This window comes from Schistocerca americana, chromosome 9 (assembly GCF_021461395.2).
Source record: "Schistocerca americana isolate TAMUIC-IGC-003095 chromosome 9, iqSchAmer2.1, whole genome shotgun sequence".
In the NCBI taxonomy this organism is placed as follows: domain Eukaryota; kingdom Metazoa; phylum Arthropoda; class Insecta; order Orthoptera; family Acrididae; genus Schistocerca; species Schistocerca americana.
Genome location: NC_060127.1, coordinates 108,873,058 through 108,898,312, shown reverse-complemented (window position 1 = coordinate 108,898,312; position 25,255 = coordinate 108,873,058). Strand labels below are relative to the sequence as shown.

General features: G+C 38.7%; 1 protein-coding gene across 1 annotated transcript in view; it reads left to right on the top strand.

Moving 5' to 3' along the window:
- The window catches only part of LOC124551013 (peroxidase-like), a 199,080-nt gene that overhangs the window by 113,635 nt on the left and 60,190 nt on the right, over positions 1–25,255 (top strand). The window contains exons 6-7 of the mRNA XM_047125858.1: positions 5,257–5,447; positions 16,803–17,001. Of these exons, the coding sequence (XP_046981814.1) occupies positions 5,257–5,447; positions 16,803–17,001 (390 nt within the window). The remainder of the gene's footprint in view (positions 1–5,256; positions 5,448–16,802; positions 17,002–25,255) is intronic.

The following is a 25,255-nucleotide window of genomic DNA, read 5'->3' as shown; positions in this document are numbered from 1 at the left end:
GCATCTAGTATATCTCCAATAATCCCATCCTTAACCCAGTGCTGTCTTTCAAGTTTCTCCAGGTGGAGGCAGTATGCACTCCAGTCATCTTGAGTTATCATTTCAAAACCTGTAACAATCGGGACAAGTGTTTGTATATGCTATTTTTTGGTTACTGTAAAATTTAGTATCGAATAAAAAATAGGAACTCATAAAATGGCTACATACCTTCTTTCCCCAACTGTAGCAACATCGTCATGCAAATATCTCTAAAAATATTTATTCCTCTGACGAAATTTTTGAGTTTTGCCCTCGCCATTTCAATTGGATTTAAGTCTCAGTTGTATGGTGCAAGCTGCAGCACAATGTGTCCATGAGCTTCAAGTATTTTATTAATTTCAATTACTTTTTCCTCCAGCTTATGTTGTTTAATTAAATAAATAATTTTGTTTTTCCCGCTGAAGAGTCAGCTTCCACTTTATTTAATAACCAAGCGATCATCTCTCTCTTATTCGAAGACCTAATTGGAGCTTTGTAATGCTCCTTGTTGTAATGTGAAGCGTTGTCCATAACAACAGCACAGTTCAGTGGAAGATTTGGAATTACTTTAGTCGATATCTAATCTGAAAATTTTTCGGCTATCATTTGCCCATGGTAGTATCCCGTTGCACATCCTGGTTTATAAATCAACTGTGCGTTGGGTAATAACCCATCTTTTGATCCAATATTGACCAGTATGATCCTATTGTTTCCGCTAACAGTGTCCATAATGCCATCTTCGCCAGGGCCCTGCCAACATTTTCTGTAAGTAATGTTGTTTTCCACCCAAGTTTCATCAATATAAAAGAATTTTCTGCCTAGCTCCCTTAATTTCCTCACTTGGATCAGGTACTTACATCTCTTTACCAGAATCTTTCGTTTACTTACAGATCTTTTCCAGGGAAATACCATTTCACGCAGTGTCTTGTGTAAAACATCTTTCTGCCAAGGAAAATCTATTTTCTGTTTCACGACAGTAAGCAATTTCCATAATGTCACTAGTTTTTGGTTTATGTAAAAATCCTCAATCGTTTATCATATGACTGACTTTGTGGCAATTCCAGTAAACTATGTGGCTTATTTTCACGTTCCATGATGTATGAAACAGGCGAAATACCCTCAGACTTCAAGAAGAATATAATAATTCCAATCCCAAAGAAAGCAGGTGTTGACAGATGTGAAAATTACCGAACAATCAGTTTAATAAGCCACAGCTGCAAAATACTAACACGAATTCTTTGCAGACAAATGGAAAAACTAGTAGAAGCCGACCTCGGGGAAGATCAGTTTGGACTCCGTAGAAATACTGGAACACGTGAGGCAATACTGACCTTACGACTTATCTTAGAAGAAAGATTAAGGAAAGGCAAACCTATGTTTCTAGCATTTGTAGACTTAGAGAAAGCTTTTGACAATGTTGACTGGAATACTCTCTTTCAAATTCTAAAGCTGGCAGGGGTAAAATACAGGGAGCGAAAGGCTATTTACAATTTGTACAGAAACCAGATGGCAGTTGTAAGAGTCGACAGACATGAAAGGGAAGCAGTGGTTGGGAAGGGAGTAAGACAGGGTTGTAGCCTCTCCCCGATGTTATTCAATCTGTATATTGAGCAAGCAGTAAAGGAAACAAATGAAAAATTCGGAGTAGGTATTAAAATCCATGGAGAAGAAATAAAAACTTTGAGGTTCGCTGATGACATTGTAATTTTGTCAGAGACAGCAAAGGACTTGAAAGAGCAGTTGAATGGAATGGATGGTGTCTTGAAGGGAGGATATAAGATGAACATCAACAAAAGCAAAATGAGGATAATGGAATGTAGTCGAATTAAGTCGGGTATGTTGAGGGTATTACATTAGGAAATGAGACACTTAAAGTAGTAAAGGAGTTTTGCTATTTGGGGAGCAAAATAACTGATGATGGTCGAAGTAGAGAGGATATAAAATGTAGACTGGCAATGGCAAGGAAAGCGTTTCTGAAGATAGATTTAAGTGTCAGGAAGACGTTTCTGAAAGTATTTGTATGGAGTGTAGCCATGTATGGAAGTGAAACCTGGACGGTAGATAGTTTGGACAAGAAGAGAATAGAAGCTTTCGAAATGTGGTGCTACAGAAGAATGCTGAAGATTAGATGGGTAGATCACATAACTAATGAGGAAGTATTGAATAGGATTGGGGAGAAGAGAAGTTTGTGGCACAACTTGACCAGAAGAAGGGATCGGTTGATAGGACATGTTCTGAGGCATCAAGGGATCACCAATTTAGTATTGGAGGGCAGCGTGGAGGGTAAAAATCATAGGGGGAGAGCAAGAGATGAATACACTAAGCAGATTCAGAAGGATGTAGGTTGCATTAGGTACTGGGAGATGAAGAAGCTTGCACAGGATAGAGTAGCATGGAGAGCTGCATCAAACCAGTCTCAGGACTGAAGACCACAACAACAACAACATGTGTCCTATTGTGGCAAGACTGACGTTTGCATAATTTGCTGCCCTTTGATTGGGACTGGTAAAATTAGCAAACAGTTCTTTTTGTGTCGCCTCCTTAACACACGCTGACTGAACGCTCATTAGCCCGCAAACACATCCAGTTCCTCGTATTCTGCACATTTTATTGCAATGCAGGACGATTATCCATCACTTCCGGATACCTAAGTATATCAGTGAGTATACAAAGTTAACTGACTGACACTGGAAACTACGATCCCCGAACAGAAACAACGTATATCACTGCACGCTGATCTACACCATTGGACAGGTAATGGGCAACTGATTTTGGGTGCCCCTGTAGGCCGGTGTCAGCGTTCTTCTGGGAAGGGCCACTTCCCCCACCAAAAGCGCTGCTCGCTCTTGAGTTTACAGACAGACTATACTTCTTTTGGGAGAATTGCAGACCAGTTCTCAGCAAAATCACAGTGATGCACTAAACATAGTTCTTCAGCCTGTACACACCCTTTCACTTCTGCAATGTGTTGTTGTTGCAATTTCTTCAGATGCTGGTGTGTTACTGCTTTCACTGACCATTTACCAAGTTCATCAATGAAACTGTCAAAGGCAATAGTTTTCTTAATTAGTTTATTCTTCTACCATGTCCCATAAGTAATTTCTGCTAGGTTATCTGCTACGTCTTCCAGGCAAAGTGTCTGTAAAAACAGTCCCACCTTTCCAGGGAAGTCACCACATTCTTGAAGCAAACAAGTCTCTCACTTTACGCCACAGACTACAAATGACTTCACGTGCCCAACCGAGGTGTCATATGTCACATGCTTCAGTAAGTTCTTCAAAGTTACCACACAAAGTTCAAAATCCACCCAGTACCCACATAAACAGACATCTCTAGGTGGGTGTGGAACTGCCCACTTAGGTCGTAGTGCATAAAATTCTGATCTTCCAAAGTGTGAAGTTGTTTATTTGCTCTTATACATTACAAAAGTTTCTTTTATACTGCAAGTCATGTACCTCTTCACTTTCACAACCTTTTTACCTTCAACTGTTACAGTTATAGCGTCTTTTTTGTTGGCACTCTGACAAGAACAGTCCCATTTATCTTCCAGATAAAATGACTGCACCATAATAGGGATCTGGTCTTCCAAAGACTCCTTTTACAGACCTCAGATATCTTGATTTGTCTACCATGTACTTTGATACTGATGGAACGTGGTTCAAAATTGTCTTCTTTGACAATGTCTGGATAAATAGTTAAAACTTGCATCTTTTCACTGTAGGATGCTCAATACTCAACAGCTGAATTGATATTTGTGAAAAATTCCTGGCAAGAGGTGCAGGAGTGCTTGGGTTCATTTTCTTCTGAAGATGGAATTTATACTTTGAACAGTGTGGTCAGTTTTGCTGTAGTGTATTCATCCATAGCTTTAATAATTTCTCTGCACTTTCTTGGTGCATAGAGCTTATGACTCGACTTCACTGACCACGGTTTATTAACAGGACTAACACCTACCTCTGTAGTTGGCTGATTCAGGGTATTTAATTCTTCCTCTATTGATGCAAAATCTACATCAACTGCACCATGGGAGGCTTCACCTTGTTCATACACCATCATTGTTGTTATTCTGCCAAAACATTTAGAACACAAAAAGTCGTCACTGGAGACATCTTCACTTTGAAACAGAGTCTTCAAATGAGAACACTTATTCCCAAGCTGGAAAAAAGTCTGTTTTTTGTTTGTCTTATATATCACTCTTTTATGGATATGCAAATAGTCAGCACACTTCACGCTCATGTGGTCCCAGTCAGAAGACATTTCCAACTTAAAAGTGGAAGCTCTCCTTTACAGAGAATATAGTACTACAGAGAATATAGTACTACATGGCATTAATCAACAGAAAAAAATCTAACTTTTCTGGGTTGGCATTTTTGAAAAAAATAATTCTGTAAATTATAAAAAAATTCAAAAGGAGGCAGTAAAAGAACTTTGACAGATATGTCCAAATGAAATCATAAAGCAAATACTTTCAAATGAAAAAACTCTAACAAAATATCTAGAACTGTTTCCGAAATTCACATCATCAAAACGGTGTTCACAGTGTTGTCTTTGGAGGCCTGTATCTCTGTGCACAAAGATTTTTTGGAGAAAACAAAAAAATGTGTGTTTCTTACTTACTTCTGAATTTTAACTTATGCTAAATTCAGTAACATCCGAGACTATGAATGTAACCCCCCTGCCTGAAGTGATACAGATTATGTTGTCTAGTATCATATTTCTCTGTACTGAAGACACTGTTAGTGCGCATGTTGTATGCTCACACTGTACAGATCACTGGCATTCAGCTTCAAGATTATCAGTCAGTTAAACAATTCTCACACCACAAGATAATATCCTTGATTCTGAGGAAATAACAAGATCCTCTGTTGTACTGCTATGCTCTGTTGAACTATGTTCTTGAATTAGTTTGGAACACCATGGTTTCCCATTGAAATCATATACATCATTTCTTTGTTGATGCTGCGTTAGATTAATAGAGGTAACACCATTATTGGCAGCTGAGAGCTACATCAGAGGTTCATTTGTATTTTATGTACACATGCTGATATTTGTGCTAATAATTACATTTACTTAGGCTCCCTGTGTCAGACAAGGAAGACACAGTGAAAATTAGGCTTTATTTGCAAAATGTAATTAGAATAATGCTGCAGGCATATGTTCATGTAATTATGCAATGATTCTTCAGAAAACTAATTTTACTGATAAAGTGTGTAAAATCTATTTTATTATCTCTTACAGATGGACTTGGCATTGAATGCTGTTCACATAATGCAACTCCTCTCCCATGTAAGAGCCTCAGCATTGGATGTTACCCAGTGAAAATTTCAAAACATGATAAATACTACGCAGATAAAGGAGTGACATGCATGAGTGTAGCGAGGTCAATGAAGAAGTACACAGTGGGAGGATATCTAGGCCCTGGAGAGGGTGTAAGTTTGATCATCAACACTGGCCCATTTTGATATATTACATGGTTTAAAAGTTCACTCAATACAGGACAAGTACAATCTGACAAATGCAGAGAGAAACACAGTGCAATTTTCAAATTACAAATTACAGATATAATCAACCATTACAATATTCCAATAATTAGAATTTCAGCTTGTGAATATTGTGTTTTACAATTTAATAAGTACTAGAAGGAGCACTGAAAAAAGTAACAAGCCTGGAGACAGGAATTCAGCTGGATATGAGGATCAACACATTGGCCTGTGCAGATGATGTAGTTTTAAAGCACAGAATGAGCAAGATTTGATTCAGATGATAGCATGATTAATGGAAGAAGCAGTGAGAGCAGGATTGAGGACTGTAGCATAAGATGGGATTATACAGAATAATATGTTATACCTTTGTTCTCTTAGGCTGACAAAAGGTATTTGTAGAAACTGAGAATGTAGTTTAGGCAGTTGTTCTTGCACCTGCCCCCACTGCTTAAGGAGAAGAAGTCGGACATCACAGTCTCTGGCACTTCACAGCATGAGCACTTCAATAACAGCAACCAGAAATTATTTAAGAGGTAAAGCTGACACATGTGCATCAGGGTGACAGATCGTACATGAAGTGTACCACACCACACCTAAACAACCATAACAGTAACTCTGCAAGATGAATACAGATAAGACCAAATACCTCACAGTGAGCAAAGAGAATGATGACAGACCTTTAGATGTGAATGGTAAAATCTTTGAAAGGATACAAAAGTTAATGTATCTTGGGGAAGTACTTAGTGAAGGGAATGAGACTGACCAGGAAGTATGGGTGAGAATTCAAGCAGGAAACAGGTCTAGATTTGCACTCTGGAATCTGCTAAAGTTCCTGCTTCTATTGAGATCCATGAAGATTAGGATCTACAAAAATGTAATACAGTACAGTCTGTTGCCCTATACAGAATAGAGATGGGGACTCTGGCCCAAAAGACAGAAAGAAAACTCCTGGCTAGATTTTTGGACCTGAGGGGGATAAATATGATTGGAGTAAAAGGAAAAAAGTGTGACCTGTGGGAGTTGTACAAAGCACTGGACATTTTAGCACCAGTGAAAGAGAGGAGACTGAAGTGGTACAGGAACATAATGTGCATAGAAAGCTAGATCACCAGGCAGGTGGTGGAAGAAGCCATCATATGTAACAGATGAGGGGGGAGATCGCAGCTGAGATGGATGGAAGGGATCAGAAAGGATATGAGTATGATGGGACTAGCTGGAGAAAAATATATGCAACTAAGAAGGTGGAGCAGGCTGAATGGTGAAGCCAAAGACTGACTGATTTGTGTGGCCAACGTAATAGTAGTAGTAGTAGTAGTAGTAGTAGTAGTAGTAGTAATTCAATAATGTTTTTACTGAATAAAAGCTATGTTCCATCAGAAATCATATAGATTTATTTTCAATGGAACTGTTATTTTGTTCCTGGTTTAAGTGATTTGGTAGACTTTTGAATGTTACAGTTCCCAACTTCTGTTTAAAAGGTACTCATCTGCAGACAGGATAGAGTTACACTTGTAAAGGCTGGGTAGGTTTATTATTTTCAGTTGAATGAGGCATTTTCTACACAATTGAAGTTTCTTCGCACCTACATGTAAACACACTCTCTTCAAACCAGTGTGAATTGCGTGGCAGAGGGTACTCAGCTAGGTACCACATGTTACTGCTTCTTCCCATTCATTAATAATTAGTCTAAGCTTATCTTTATGATCCCTGAGGAAGTAATATACAGTGAGTTGAAGAATGTTTGGATTCTTCACTTAAGACCAGTTCTTGAATCTTTGAAAGTAAACTTTTGTGGGGTGATTGGTATATATCTTCAAGGGTCTGCCAATTCAGATTTTCCAACATTTTTGTGATGCTCTCCCTTGAGTCAAACAAACCTATGGCCATTTGTGCCACCTTTCTTTGTATACAATCAATATCCTATAAGGTATGGGTTCCACACACTTGAGACTACAAGTGATCTGTAAACAATCTCCTTTACAAACTGACTGCATATTCCCACTCTTCTACCAATGAACTGAAGTCTGCCACTAGTCTTACCTATGAATCAGCCTGTGTATCATTCCATTTGATATCACCACAAATTGTTATACCCAGGTTTTTGTACACTGAGGCAACGAAGTCATGGGATACCCCCTAATATCATTCTGGGAGTTCTTTTGTCTGGTGTAGTGCAGCAACTCAGTGTGGCTGTACTCAACAAGTTGTTGGAAGTTCCCTGCAGACATATTTAGCCATGCTGCCTCTACAGCCGTCCATAACTGCGGAAGCATTGCCAGTGCAGGATTTGTTCACAAACTGACCTCTCGATTATGACCCATAAATGTTCGATGGGATTCATGTTAGGCAGTTTCGTTGGCGAAATCATTTGCTTGAACTGTCCAGAATGCTCTTCAAACTAATCGTGAGCAGTTAAGGCCTGGTGACACGGCCCATTGTCATCCATAAAAATTCCATCGTTGTTTTGGGACTGAAGTCTGTGAATGGTTCCAAATGATCTCCAGGTAACTGAACATAACAATTTCCAGTCACTAATAGATTTGGAGGGACCAGAGGACCCAGTCTGTTCCACGTAAACACAGCCCACACCTTTACCGAGCTACCACCAGTTTGCACAGTGCCTTGTTGACAGCGTGGGTCCACTGCTTCACGGGATCTGCATCACACGCAAACCCATACCATCAACTCTTACCAACTGAAATCAGGACTCATCTTACAAGGTCACAGTTTCCCAGTCATCTAGAGTCGAACTGATATGGTTCCAAGCCCAGGAGATGCACTGCAGGTGATGTCATGCTATTAGTAAAGATGCTCGCATCAACCATCTATCACCATAGCCCGTTAATGTCAAATTTCACCACACTGTTCTGGATACGTTTGTCGTATATCACACATTGATTTCTGTGGAGATGCTGAGACACAGATAGGCACAGCAGAAAAACTGTCACAAGTAAATGAAGCTTTCAGTCATTAAGGCCTTCACCACACACACACACACACACACACACACACACACACACACAGTCTCAGGCAAGGGCAGTCTTTTTGTTGTGCCTATCTGCGACTCAGCATCTCCTCTATATGGTGAGTAGCAACTTTCCTTTTCATAATATTGTTACATTCCATCCTGGATTTTCCATTGGTTGATTGATTTCTGTGGTTATTTCATCCAGTGTTGCATGTTTGTTAGTACTGACAACCTTGTGCAAACATTGCTGCTCTCAGCCATTAAGTGAAGGCCTTCAGTGTATGAGTTGATTGACTTCAAATGTAACTCTTTGCTGTTGTAGTCACAGGGTACCACAGTGTTGTTACTTTTTTTTTTGGAAAAGTTAACAATTTTATAATTTTATATTTCTGAACATTTGTACCACTTTGAAATCTTATCAAAATCTGACTAGATATTTAAGGCCTGCCAGCTTTCTCTGCATCCTAAAGATGTTGCTGTGAGATGGGTTTCCCCAGAAGACCAGCTCCAACCATACAAATTAATGGAAATGAGCACAACATTTTTGAATCACTGGTAGGTAACCTGTGTTCACTCTCGCTTAACACATGTGAAGCGCGGCAAGCTTTTTAGTCTTTTTCTAGAGCTTCCGCATAACCATCCCATTTAAAGTGACTTTGCAGTGTCATTCATAGAACTTAATTTCATAAACTGACTTCAATAATGTATTGTCAAACTTCTTTATTGTAGATGTGAGGAAAAGAGGAAATTCATCAACACAATTTTTATCTTTATTCATTATTATCTTATTTTGTTTATTAGATGGAAAAATGATCATTTTGCTTTGTCTTTATCCTCATTTGTTTTCTGAGAACATTTCAGATCACTCAAGAACATTTGAGAATATTGTAGAAATGAACACTGAAAAAAGAAAATGTAGAAATGTTTGTATCTCATGCTCATAAATACTCTTGAATGCTCAAAATTACTCCTAAACACTCTTAAATCAACTTAATTATTCAACAGTAACCTAATTTGGAATAAAGTACTGTGTCACTCACTTGTTCACTCCTTTATAGAACATGGAGAACATCCTAAAGTATTCAAGAACACTCTTAAATAATCTGAAACGCTTTGGAGGTTCTGGAACATTCAAGACCATTTTAGAACATTCAAAAACATTCCTTAACATCCAAGAATATTTGTAAATGCTTGAGAACATTGTAGATGTGTGGTGACCTTACAGGGATTCACAACACCAGACAAGATTCCCAAGTAGAGATAAAACCATAAACTCTTTATTTTAATTAGCATGAAATTACTGATTCACTGCAAATATCTGCAGAAGCAGCTAATTAGCAAGTTCAGCTGATCACAAATAAATTACCTTCCTGATTAATAATTGATAGTGACTAAATGCTTTCTGCAATGTGTGTCAAATGCACTAACAATTGAAATAAATGTTTCTGGGTTTAGACTTCAATCACTACACACTGTTTATCAGTTCAAGTCTAAGTCCAGACAGACTCAGTCTTGGACAGCAGGCCTTGGAAGTCAAAAACAGCTGGGAAAAATCAAGTACTGATGCCCAGAATCAACGGGAGGCTCTGTTGGTAGATTCCTGTGCTTCTGGAGTGTGGCAACCTGCTGCTCTGTGGTGTCACCGGGTTGCTGTAGCTACAGGCAATAGCTAGGATATGGCAAGATGAATCTTGAATCTTTTCCCTTGAAGTATGCATTGATGCAAAGGAGAAAGAAAGTGCCCTGGGGACCACCACAATGTGATACTGACTACTTCAATCACTCATTTCTCCACAAACACGGCACAACCACTACAATGCTCAACACAGGAACCAACGATAGCACCATACACAAAAGCCAGTGATTAGTGGTGGGTGGATTTTAATATATGTAGATGGAGCTACCCTCACTTTGCTCAAACAAAGCCAGCCAGCTCCAATTAAATATGAACCTTTAAATACAGAAATTGATCATTACATTTCACAAATTTTGTTCACTATAACTCTACTTAGTTAATTTTGTAATCCTGTTTCTTCAGCAGTTTCTCTATATCTGCTTGCTGAGTTTCTCACTTGATCCTCTTCTCTAATTTCATCTCATCATTGATCTGTTAAGTTTTCTCTTACTCTATTCATTCTCCTCCCTTGCGAAGCTAAATGTGCTTCTCTTTCCTCATCTGTTTCATTTCTTCACCATTCTTTCTGTTTCCTTCTTTTCTATTCATAGCTGGTAAGACCTCGTCTTGTTTTATATTCCATCATCCTGTTAAATGCTAATATTATTTAACGCATTAAAACTCCATTTTATACATTGTTCTCTACCTTAATTAATTCACTTCCACTTAAATTTATTTCATTTTTCCTTGCTCTGCTCTAACTGATTTCCAAAAATATACTCACATGTACATCTCTCCAGCTACTCTATATACCATTCTGAGATGGAACATACCCCACCACAAAAGGTCGAGCATCCTGAAAAATTGCTGAACATTCTGGAAAATTCTAGTACATTCTTGAACCTTCTGGAAGATTCTACATTCTTGTAGAATATTCTGCAACATTGTAGAAGGAACATTCTGGTCAGTCTTGGCTACTTTGGCATCCACTTTCTGCTGCTGAACCGACTTCCCACAAGATCTTCACTGGTGTGGTGCCATCTTTTAGGACCCATATCACTGAGTCCAACCCCTGCAGTTCCAAATTGGAACCTTTCTATTATGTTTTTGATTTATTATTTATTATCTGTCCACTGGATCATGTACAGTATAGCATACTTTGATACTGGACAACTTAAACCTAAGGTTATACAGCATTTATTTACATTCGCACATTCTGTTTCACAGGTTTAAAGAAATTCATATATACAGTTATAAAACATTGTCGAGTTTCTCATTTAAAGCGGTACTGTAGATATGCCCTTACGTGTCTGAAAACTTTTTGCATCTGTCATAGATTTTATTCTGTTCGGACATTCACTGCATAGTTTCATCCCCATCTGACAGGTTTCCTTCTGGCATCATTTTATGGCTGTAAACAAAATATGAAGATTATCTCACTGTCTTGCACAATTGTAAATATCTGGACTTCTTTCGTTGTTGTTGTTGTGGTCTTCAGTCCTGAGACTGGTTTGATGCAGCTCTCCATGCTACTATATCCTGTTCAAGCTTCTTCATCTCCCAGTACCTACTGCAACCTACATCCTTCTGAATCTGCTTAGTGTATTCATCTCTTGGTCTCCCTCTACGATTTTTACCCTCCACACTGCCCTCCAGTACTAAATTGGTGATCCCCTGATGCCTCAGAACATGTCCCACCAACCGATCCCTTCTTCTAGTCAAGTTGTGCCACAAACTCCTCTTCTCCCCAATTCTATTCAATACCTCCTCATTAGTTATGTGATGTACCCTTTTTTCGTATTTTCCTGATTAATTTCATGTCTTTCAACAAATAGTGATGCCCCCAACATGTACATATAGAGCAATAGTATGTGTCTGATTTTCACAACAAAAGCCTGCATGAATCTCTAATAGCTGGTGAAACCATTTAGTAGTCACACTGATTGAAATGTCATCTGCTGATCCCTACAGCCATAAATAAAATATTGATGTCATCTGCAAATAAAATTTATTTTTCTGCTTCAGTAAAATTGTTGACATCATCAATGTAAAGAGCTCCTAGTATAAAACCCTTGTGGTACACCATACTTAATCAGTGATTTATTGGATAAATGTATTGTTTTTAAAATGACATTTTCTTTTGGATCGACACGCGTTAATATGATTGTGGCCTGTCTTCCAGGTAAGACCTTATCCACTGCTTTGGTATGCCCTTCTGACACCTATTTTTGCTAGTGAATAAGAATGTCATGGCCACTTATGTCTCATCTTATCTGCCTCCATAGCTGAGCAAAGGTGCTAGATTGTTGCTGGCTGAAATCCTGGAGGTGGGCAAAATTACTACTGCTAGTATTTAGCCGGAAAATTCTAGCAGGAAATGTAGTGGTGTGAAGTTCCCAATCGCCAGACTTTTTGCCAATGTTCTCGGTTAAGTTCTAAACCTCTCCACAGTGTGTCAGGGGGTGGGGGCACGTGACACAGACAGTGGTGATCCGCCCGTCAGAGGGGGCCGTTAAGCCAGGCAGCCCCCTCAGTGGCACTCGAGAGGAGTAGGATACGTGCTGGCTCTGTGTTTCACAATCTGCCTTCTCTCACCATCATTCGACACTAAAATAACATCACACTGCACACACCCATTACAGACACCTACACTCGACAAATACCTTAACACACCCCTCACACATGCCAGGAGAGGGTTCATTGTGTGCAGGAGGAGAAAACCCTTTCCCACCAAGTGGGTGAACTCACCCACTGGGGTCTCTCAACCAGTATTAGCATACATACTTTTCTCTTTCTCCTTTTTCTCGTATAAGATGCATTTGAGAGGCCTAGAAAAGTATCAGTGATATGTCACTGTCACTCAGTACTTTGAAGAGAGACTCTAAGTGCTAAAATGCAGTGATTAACAGAGACTTTTATATTTGCTAAAGCCATGGCAATCTTGTGGTAATAAAGAATTCTGTATAATGTACTATTGAAGAACAGTATAAAAGGAACTCTTTCCATTACTTAATAGAAACTGAGAGAGAGAGCTGCTGAGTTGAGTTATTGGAGAGAGAACTTGCTTCAGTTACTTTTAGAGTAATAGAAGGGTGGAAGAATGTGATCATAGTGCTAAAACATAAGAAGAGGGATGAGAGGTACTGCAGCCAACTACAGAAGAATATCACTACTAGAGGTCGGCTACAAGATGCTGTCAAAACTCCTCCTCGAGAGATTAGAAGAACAGGTAGAAAGTACAATTGGAGACTATGAAGGGGAGTGTAGCAAGGGAAGAGGATGCATAGAACAGATATTTATCCTGAAAAAACTGATGGAACATACATGTTTAAAGAACAAAGATGTTAGTAACAGTATTATGAGAAAGAAAATTGCTACTCACCGTACAGCAGAGATGCTAAGTCGCAGATAGGCACAACAAAAAGACTCTCACAATTAAAGATTTCGGCCATTGGCCTTCATCAACAATAGACACACACACACACACACACACACACACACACACACACACACACACACACACACACACACACACACAAATACAAATCACACACACACGACTGACACAAATCACACACACACGACTGCAGTCTCGGGCAACTGAAACCTTTACGAACTTCATGAAAGCATGTGACTCCATCGACAGACATGCTCTTAGGAGGACCCTGAAGAACAGAGGACAAGACAGCACTACACAAGAACTGATAACAGACATTCTGACGAAGGTGAGAGGAGCACTAGAGAGACAGTCTGAGATTAAGACTGGTATCAAACAGAGAGATGGATCATCACCAATTTTGTTCAGTATAGTGCAGAACAAAGTGATCAGGCAGTATAGAGAGGTAAATGAGAAAATGACAGCTCTGCCTAGCATTTGCAGATGTCATAGTAATAGTGAGATGGAAGAAGACACAAATGCACATTTGTAAAACCTAACAAAGATAGCCAGAAGTGTGGGACTGAAGATCAGCTACAACAAGACAGAGGCATTGAATACTACTGTGGATCAGAAAACGCCAGAAGGCACTGTGCAAAAAGTGGACAAGATTAAATACATGGGAAGGTATATAACAGCAAGAAATAGGAACAATGAGAGACTAATAGACAGGATGAAGAAGATGAGGTCAGCCTGTATGATAAGCGATATATACAATAAAAGGAATACCACCTAAAGACAAGAAGATCAGACACCACAAGACACTGGTAAGCAATGAGATTCTATACATGGCTGAAATATATATGATAAAATAATGTATCTGCAGACAGAAAGATCAGACACTACAAAGCAGTGGTGAGGAATGCAGTTCTGTATGTGGCTGAGATGATAACACTAAGAAGAAATAGCGCAGATTGGCTAGAGAGAGAAGAGAAAAAAATATTGAGGAAAATACTAGGCCATAAAAGAAATGGCAAGAGTTGAATGTGAAGACACAAGCAGAATATACTGGTACTTAGTGGTTGTAATTAAAGTGCAACCACCCACAGGGGTCCATTTTGGGCTGTAATTAATGTACAACAGTGAAACTTGATAGATATTCTGAAGTGTAATGCAGAACTGATGTACACTGGAAAAAATAGTTCCAGTTTTGATCACCAGCTACAAATCTGGTGCTGTGAATGCGAGAAAAATGCATACAAATTCCATTTGCAATGAATTAGTATTGACATGTAGGCAGAAAATATCAAATGAGAGAAAGGCATAATGTTGGTTTTATTATTAACTACCACTTACATAATTTGTTCAGTACAAGCACTGCAGACATCGACAAGATGCTGCTTCTATAAAATGATGTGATCAGCTGTTCCTCACAGCAGTTCTAGTATAATCTGAGCCGTGTGTTCCTGTATATTGCCTTCAGATCAGGTAGAGACCGAATGTGTCCCTGGTAAATGCATTCTTTCAGATATCCCCAAATCCAAAACTAACATGGATTCAAATCAAGTGGTCTTGCAGGCCATTCATATAGAAAACCTCTGAATATAATACATTTGTGGAAGGTTGCATTAAGCAGATCTTTCACCAGGTGAGCAATATGATGTGTTGCCCCATCTTGCATGAAAACAGTACTTTGCACAGAGCTCCATTCTTACAAAGCAGGAACGTGTGCTGTACAAGGAGGTCTGAATAATGTGCGGATATCTTAGTACACCTGAAAGGCCTTCTGGGTTTACTCTCTTCAAAGAGGAAAAGAGTGAAAATAAGAGTGCTCGTGAATCCACAACACACAGTCACATACAGTGAGTGCAATGGCTCACAGCAACAGCAACCTCATCAATAACTTCAAACGCAATAGGATGCCATACTCTTCCACGTGCTACACCAATATCATCTGTGTTTCTTAATTTCATTATCTTCTTTTAAACAATTCAACAACATTGTGTCTCTCCTCAAATCTTTCAGTTGGCAGCACTCTCTCCATGCACCACTGTAATTGCTACATTTCACATAAAACAGTTCAACTAACAGTGTACAGTGTACAGTGGACTGTCAAATGACAGTGTGGATGTCATACCAACACACAGATAGCTGAATCTTGTTACAGTATTGATGAATTTCTTAGCAAAAATGCATAGAATCTCTTGTTCATGCTTAAACCTTACTGCGTGACCTCTACAATTGATTAATCATACTCTGTAAGTACAGTGTAACTTAATAAAATACCCAAATTTGTGTATGTCTGTATATGACGCCTGCATAACTTAAGAACAGTACCCAAATTTATGTATGACTGTATATTCTTTCAGATGTTATCTATCTTAACTAATATGTAAGGGTATATGCTAACTTCACAGTTTATTTAATCTAATGATAAGATCAATATATCTGTGCACAAAACAATAATCTGTAAAAACCTTCACTCGTTCTATATCCAGGGATATGTTCCCATATTGATCTATGGAACACGAAATAAATAAATAAAGTGCCAGATTTACAATGGGTGGCCAAAATTGGAACTAATTTTTTTCCAGTATAAACCATTTCCACATTAATGCATTAGCATACCTGTCAAGTCTCACTGCTATATGATAATTAAAGCCCACACTGGACCTCCATGAGTAGCTGCACTTTAATTATAACCATGTGGTACAAGAGGACCATATCAGAAGAAATCAAATTGAAATACAAGGCTTGCTGGACATGTTATATAGATGAATACAGATAGAATGATCAAAAGGGAGAACAAGAGGAAAGAAAGGATCCAGATGGGTTATTGAACCCTGGAAGAATTGGCTAGAATTGGGGCTCAAGGTGGAGGGAAAGGAAAATTGGAGTATCAAATACACGCCAAATGATATACTGTAGTTTGACAACAGAGAAGGATACAGGGAAACTATAGTTGCCAATGGGCAGATGAGAGAAGAGGCTATTGAAGGTCTCAGAAAGAGTAGCAGAGAAGGAGAGAAAGCATTAAGAGGTTTTGACAGGAGGAAAGGAAAATGCAATCCCTGAAGGGGCTGCCCACAGCCCTATTGGAGCCATACTGCAGGAAGAAGAAGAAGGAGAAGAAGAACAGCACTGGGGAAAGTTCCAGTTGTGAAGGATGTGCTAACTATGTGCATTAATGGTTTTGATGCAATCAGAGCCTTTTTTGTGAACAAAATCTGGTACATTACCCAGCCCATACAAGTATTTGCTTTTTAGTGACATTATTAGCATCATCTCTGTACTCAACATTACTTGTTTGTATATATTAATAACCATCGCCTTTTGTTCCAGACTAACACTGATAATCATATACTAGATTGTTCTTTCACATACGGATCTGACAAGGATCGAGCAGATCAGTTAAGAGAATTCGACAAAGGACAACTCAGGACACAGGAACTTCCTGATGGCAGAAAGGTGTTGCCCCAGAATGACAATCCAATGCAGTCCTGCAGCCTGCCTACGAATAATGGAACCTGTTTTTTTGCTGGTGAGGATCATAGAGTCCTTCTTAACATTAAGTTCTATAAACAATAATTAAACAAAAGTGTCCCACAAACTTTCTGACACCGTGTCACAATTTAAGTTTTTATAAATGACTGGTAGATGGCACTACTGAGATGTAAATTTACTACTGTTTTAAAATTTATGATCTGTTATTGCTAATACAATGGTAGAGGGTACCCTTTCCTGTCCAACTCACAAATGGAGCAAGGAAAAAACTATTGTCTGTATCAGCTCTAATTTCTCTTATCTTCTCCTTACAGTCCTTATATGAAATGTATGTTAGTGGCAGTAGAATCATTCTTCAGTCACCACAAATGACAATTTTATCAATAGTGCTCATCGAAATGAACATCGCCTTAACACCAATGATCCCCATTTGAGTTCTCAAAGCATGTCCATAATAGTGATATGTTGATCAAATCTACAAATAACAGCTGTAGCAGCATGCCTATGAAGTGGTTCAATGTTTTCCTTTAATCTCGGCTGAAGGGTACATGAAACACTCAAGACTGTCTCCTTTATAGATGAGCTACATTTTCCTAAAACTCTCTCAATAAACTGAAGCTGACCATTTGTCTCCCCTGCTACCGACTTTATATGCTCATTCCATTTTGTATTGCTTTATAATATTATGCCTAGATATTTAATTGACTTGACTGCATCAACCAGCACAGTTCCATTACTGTGAAAATTACAGTATTGTTTTTCCAACTCGTCTGCATAAGTTATATTTTCCAGCATTCAGAGCAAGCTTCCATACATCAAACAAAATATAAATTCTGTTTAAGTCACCTTGTATCCTCCTAGAGTCACTCATCGATGACTCTCTCCTGCACACAGAGAGATACAAGCATCCTTAAACAAACTGAAGATTATAGAATATTAGATTCTGCATATATTTTTAAATGGAAAAGACATCTTTCCTGGTGGATCCTGCATAATTTGACTGGAGCTAAAGAAAAAAGGGCCATATGAGCTGGGCAAATACAAAAATAAGTCAACCAAGGAAATGAAAAATCCACATACAGCATCACAAAAGTAGTTTAAACTTGGCCATATTCTTACATCCCAGAAAGTAAATACCAGACAAATGTTTGGCTGTTCCAAGATTAACTGAGGGCTACAAAAATGGTTTGTTTGTGAGACACTTCAAAGAAAATGATATCTTGTTACTTTGGTCACACTGGGCATGTCATGATCATTGATTTAAAGGACTGGAAAACAGTTATACTGAATGCTACACAATAATTTATTTTCAACAAGTTATTGATGAAATCAGGGAGAAAACTTACATCATTCTGCGTTGTTAACATGTCAGTTGTCATACATGTCAAACAATAGAGTATTTGAAAGAGAAAAACACTGAATTAATGCCTCATGTCCTGATTTTGCCTCATTTATTGCCTTAATGCCTTCTTTCTCATCAACACAGGAAAAAAGAACATGTGGACAGTGATTTTCATCACTTCAAGAAGCGGCTGAATCTTTCAAAAACCATGTTTTTGTGGTACCAATATAACATCAGAAATAAATGTTTCTAGAATTGGTTTTAATGTGTGCAAAAGTATATATATTTTAAAGTTTAAAAGAGCAGGTGAATTGAAGTATCTAGGGGAATATATGCAAATAGGAGGATCAAGCAAGGCATTAATCATACTAAGAACCAAAAAACATCAGAAAGTTTACAGACTCACATAGGTGCACTACGATGAAAGAAACATATCAAGACAAGCCAAACTCATGCAATACAAAACAACTGTACTACCTAAAGTCCACTACGCATCATAAAGAACCACAATTAGAGCATCAGGTATCACAGAGACAGAAAAAATAGAATGTTAAACCCTCAGAAAAATTTTTGGAGCAATACACAGAGAAAGAACACTCTTAAGACAAGAAAAGGACACAACACAAAGGAATTATTCAAATGGGACAGAAATCAGTAGAGGTGATGTACATGTATGAACAAACAAATTATTACAATTTCAGAAAAATTGAATGGTTTATTCAGTAGAAAGAGCATCACAAACTGGTCAAGTCCCGAGTTCGAGTCTCGGTCGGGCACACAGTTTTAACCTGCCAGGAAGTTTCATATCAGCGCACACTCCACTGCAGAGTGAAAATCTCATTCTGAAGTCAGTAATACATTGGCACACCCCTGGTCCTTATGCAAGCATTTATTGGGCTTGATAATGATTGACAGAGTTGTTGGATGTCCTTCTGAGGTATATCATGCTTTGTTCTGTGCAATGGATGCATCATCAAAATCCCAAGATGGTTAGAGAATCCTACCCTTAATGCTCCATACGTTCTCAGTTGAGGAGAGCTCCAGCAACCTTGCTGGCCAATGTGGGGACTTGCTAGCATTTAGACAAACAGTAGCGTGTCTCGCCATATAAGGGCAGGCAATATCTTGCTGAGATGCAAGCCCAAGAGTGCTTGCCATGAAGTGCAGCAAAATGGGATTTAGAATATAATAAGTGTACCACTGTGCTATTGTGGTGCTGTGCTTGAGAATGAAAGGCATCTAGCCATGAAAAAAATGGCACCCCAAACCATCACTCCTGACTGTCAGGCTGTCTGGTGAGCGATAGTCAGGTTGGTATCCCACCACTGTCTGGGATATCCCCATACATGTCATTGACTGGAGTAGAATTGTCTTCAATGATGAAACCTACTTCAAATTGAGCACCAATGACTAGCGAATATGTGTGAGGAGATGCCCTGTGCAGCAATGGGATATCAATCCGACAGTCAGCCACTATGTGGCCTGACAACCAGGAGTGATGGTCTGACGTGTCGTTTCATTACATTGCAGGACTCCTTTCATTCCCATCCGTAGAACCCCTACAGCATAGTGGTATTTCGACAATATTCTATGCCCTGTTTTGTTGCCTCTCACGGCAAGCCATCCTGGGCTTACATTTCAGCAAGATAATGACTGCCTACACAAGGAAAGAGTTTCTACTGCTTGCCTTCATACTTGCCAAAGCTTACCTTGCCCAGCAAGGTCAGTGGGACTCCCACCAATTGAGAACATTTGGAGAATTATGCAAGGGCCCTCCAACGCGCTCAGGTTTTGGAGGATCTAACACGACAACTGGACAGAATCTGAAACAGTATCCATCAAGAGGACATCCTACAACAGCAACAATGAATGCCAAGCAAAATAACTGCTTTCATAATGGGCGAGGTAGACCAACAAGTAACTGACTTGCTAAATTTGTGGAGATCTTTCTCCCAAATAAATCATCCAGTTATTCTGAAATTGTACCCATTTGTTTGCCTGTACAAGCAGATCACAGGTACCAATTTCTGTACCATTCAGATAATTCTTTCACTGTGCATCACTCTTTGGTCTGAAGAGTACGTATGGATGAAGAGACCAACCAAAGAATTATGTGAACACACACAGACAGATTCACATACAATATCAGAAAACATTGACTAACATTGTATGGATACTTGCACAGAACAAAAAAGCAACAGATTCACTAAGAGGATTTTTAATGTGGTAAACAGATTAAAAAAATGATTGGCTTCAATAAATAGAAGGAAGACCTGAAATAAGCAGAAATCAACAGGGAAATGATAAATAAAAGAGGCAAAATTTTGAAACAATATTATGAATATGAAATTTGAAGTGGAAGAAAGGAAGGAAACAAGGAAAATATAAACACAATAGAGGAAACAGGAACACAGTCAAAGAATGAATAGATTTTGATTTCCTTACATTCAATTTGATTGATGCAGGAACTGACAGACTCCATGTTTTGGGATGATTTAGATAATGGCATTAACAAACAGGCCCATGTTTTGTACTCCGAATGGTATCCACAACACTACATTCCACCTGCAAAACTTTTCATCATGTTATTCCAGTGAATTTCAAGAAACATCATCATTTTGTACTCCGAATGGTATCCACAACACTACATTCCACCTGCAAAACTTTTCATTATGTTATTCCAGTGAATTTCAAGAAACATCATCATTTGCAGCAATGACAAACAATTGTGGTAGACCTTGCACATATCACCAGTGTGGAGGACTGAATGTTGTGAGGGCAGATGATGCTATGGAACATGGCAATCACGTGGATGGAGTATTTCTTGACTTCCAAAAATCATCCCCTGTGACTCTGTATCAACCCAATGTTTATTATCAGAAACACAGTCAATGTGGAATCAAACAAAATTTGTAGCTGGAGTGGGTAATTTAGTAAGGGCAGACACAGACCATTATCTCGGATAGAGAGTCATTGACAAAAGTAGAATTAATTTAAAGTGTGCACCAGGCAAGTTCATGTTGTGTACTAATCACCCAGCAGACGATACTGCAGTAATCTCAGCCTTCTTGCTAATGGTGTAGTCAGGCCTGTGGTCGATCGGTCTTCTGTATTACTAAACAGCTAGAATGGTCATATGGTCCCAGCTGTAGATTGTCCATCTGATGACTTCGAAAGGCAAAGAGAATTTGATTTTCAGTATTTCCTATGATAATTGCCCAAATTTAAAAATTTAAAATGATGTCATAATATTTTCATTAAGAAGATTATAATAATTGTATGTTAAAGGTTTAACACAGAAAGTCCAGTATTAAAGTCAGGAGCTGGGTGTACATATGTCTTGAGGCAACATAACTCATGGCCTACAGACTGTGTCAGCTGCATTCATCCAATATTTGAGAGTTAGAGTACCTAGAAACTTCCAACAAACTTTATGCATAATTTGAAACTTTTCCAAACTTTATCTTTCTGACACCATCACAAAATAATGAAAGGAAAATATTTTGTCACTTACTACATTTTTGTCATTCATACAGTAAAACTTTAGCAGCAGGCATTATGTTTTAATTCATTACTTTTTTACTACAAATTCTGTTTGCAACATATTTTGCAGACAGTATCCATGTATATAATGGACAATTAAAAAGTTTCCATTTGAGGAAGTTGCTGCAGCAAATATGCAGCATAGTAAAACTCCATTGTGGGTATATAAGCACCAACACATTGGCGAAGGATTCGTGTGGCATTCGTGTCTCTCTGACATAAATGTGGGAACGTGGACTGTGGCAATGTTATTACCAAATGTGTCCAAATGGGTTATTCTTCTTTTGACTGCCAAAGGAGAAACACTAGTAAACATTCATCAGGGAATGAAGAATGTGTATGAGGTAGCACATCTGTCAGAAACCACCGTTGTGGAATGGTGCTCCAAGGGATGCTGCTGCTTCACGATGATGCACGTCCCCATATATGTCATAACACAGAGTTATGCAAACTCAAGTTTGAGACACTTGAGCACCTGCCTGACAGTCCTGATGCTTCTCCATGTGATTGTCATACCCTCAGCCCTTAGAAAAGGCCTTTGAAGAATTAACGATTCCTCTCAGACGAGGATGTGCAACAGGCTGTTACAGAATTCTTCACACAGCCAGACATGGTGTTTTACCAAATGGGTATCTTCAACCTGGTGCATTGATGGGATGATTGCCTCAGTTCTCACAAAGATTTTGCGTAATTGCCATATCGATTTTGGATTGTACAGCATTTGAACAGGAACTTTTTGATCGCACCTTTATACTCCTGAATATACCTCCAGAATTATGTCACTGTGTGCACATAGTTCAGAAGATTTCACATCATACAGGTAGAATACATAAGAAACTATCTTTTTTAAAATGGAGCACCCATTAAATAGACTACACTCATGCAATGTTTGATTATGAAAGCATTTTGCAACTTCCAACAAATATTAAACATGTCTTGTACATGGGAGTTTGATTTTTTAAAGATTCGAGAGGTGGGGAGGCTACGAGTAAATACTGTCTTCAAAAAGCTGTACAAATATTCATTCAAAATTTGATAAGTTTTCAACGTAGAGTAAAGATTGGCAACATGTTTTAAATTTGCAAAAATGTAAAATGGAGCATTTCATAAAATGCAGAAAAGTAGTATTTCATGACAATAATAATGAGAACTTCTATCAGTCAACTCGACATATACCTGGGTGTAATAATTTGTGGGGGTATGAAATGGGATGAGGGGATTGGTTATACTTCACTCAAGTGTAGGTGTTATTGATGACACTGAATGTAGTTTTACAAGTTCTAAGTTCTGATCTGATGACAGCAGTAGCCAACACAAATGTATAAATAAATTAATTGTTAAGCAAAAGATCACACAAGACTCAGCTGCAGGTAAAGCAACTGCTTTACTGGTAGGATACTGGGAAAAAGCAGTCAGTCTTTAGGGGAGACTCCTTACAAAACGCCTGTGGCTCCCATTGCAGATTACTGCTTGAGTGTGCTTGAGTTGACTATATTGTAAACTTCTTGCCAAATGTACTCTAAGACTGGCAGAGCTGCCCGAACTCTTTGCCTTTACAAATGTCTACTTGTGTCTGTATATGTGCGGATGGATATGTGTGTGTGTATGTGTGTGTGTGTGTGTGTGTGTGTGTGTGTGTGTGTGTGTGTGTGTGTGTGCGCGCGCGCGAATGTATACCTGTCCTTTTTTCCCCCCTAAGGTAAGTCTTAAAAAGATGGTATCTGTTCTTTCAGACATGTCCAAAAGAACAGATACCATCATATATATAAGATGTGCTGGCCTGTGGCTAAACATGCCTTGGTGCACAGCCAGCACATCTTGGCTCAGTGTTACACCATACGGGTTATCTGGATACTTCCCACTAACATCAACCTATCAGAGCTCTGGAGATGGGAACTTGCTCTTCAATATATCCTCTCTTCCCATTACCCACCAGGCCTCAACCTCCGCTAATTTCAAGTTGCCGCCGCTCATACCTTGCCTGTCATTCAACAACATCTTTGCCTCTGTACTTCCGCCTCGACTGACATCTCTGCCCAAACTCTTTGCCATTACGTATGTCTGCTTGTGTCTGTATATGTGCGGATGGATATGTGTGTGTGCGAGTGTATACCTGTCCCTTTTTCCCCCTAAGGTAAGTCTTTCCACTCCCGGGATTGGAATGACTCCTTACTCTCTCCCTTAAAACCCACATCCTTTCGTCTTTCCCCTCTCCTTCCCTCTTTCCTGATGAAGCAACCGTGGGTTGTGAAAGCTTGAATTTTGTGTGTGTGTTTGTGTTTGTTAGTGTCTCTATCAACATACCAACACTTTCGTTTGGTAAGTTACATCATCTTTGTTTTTAGATATACAGATATATATTTACAGATACCATCTTCATATACAAAATGTTTCTTCCCATTATACATCATTGTTGAAGCTTCAGTTAGCTGTTACTTATAATTCCTAAGGCTTCTAGTAAAATTAAGTGCATCATTGTAATCAGGAAGATAAATATAAACAACTGAGCTACAGTATAAGTGTAACTGAGATTTTATATAACTAACAATTTTACAAATTCCTGATATGAATACAATAGAGGGAAACATTCCAAATGGGAAAATTGTATCTAAAAACAAAGAAGGTGTAACTTACCAAACAAAAGCACTGGCATGTTGATAGACACACAAACAAACACAAACATACACACAAAATTCAAGCTTTCACAACCAACAGTTGCTTCGTCAGGAAAGAGGGAAGCAGAGGGAAAGACGAAAGGATGTGGGTTTTAAGGGAGAGGGTAAGGAGTCATTCCAATCCCGGGAGTGGAAAGACTTACCTTAGGGGGAAAAAAGGACAGGTATACACTAGCGCACATACACACATATCCATCAGCACGTACACAGACACAAGCAGACATTTTAGCTCAGTGAATTTCTGTTCCATTTGTTGCGAGTTGTCATAGCTGATGGTGGTGGTAAGTGACAAAATCTGCATAAGCAATGTCTAATGTCTGCTTGTGTCTGTGTATGTGCGGATGGATATGTGTGTGTGTGCGAGTGTATACCTGTCCTTTTTTCCCCCTAAGGTAAGTCTTTCTGCTCCCGGGATTGAAATGACTCCTTACCCTCTCCCTTAAAACCCACATCCTTTCGTCTTTCCCTCTCCTTCCCTCTTTCCTGATGAAGCAACCGTTGGTTGCAAAAGCTTGAATTTTGTGTGTATGTTTGTGTTTGTTTGTGTGTCTATCAACATGCCAGCGCTTTTGTTTGGTAAGTTACATCATCTTTATTTTTAGATATAATTTTACAAATTCCTGTAGAAATTACTTGTTATGTGTACAATTGCATTAGATATAAAATAAAAAAGTGAAAAATTATTCTTAGTAGCAGAAAACAACAAATATATTAAATTCAAACTTGCTACA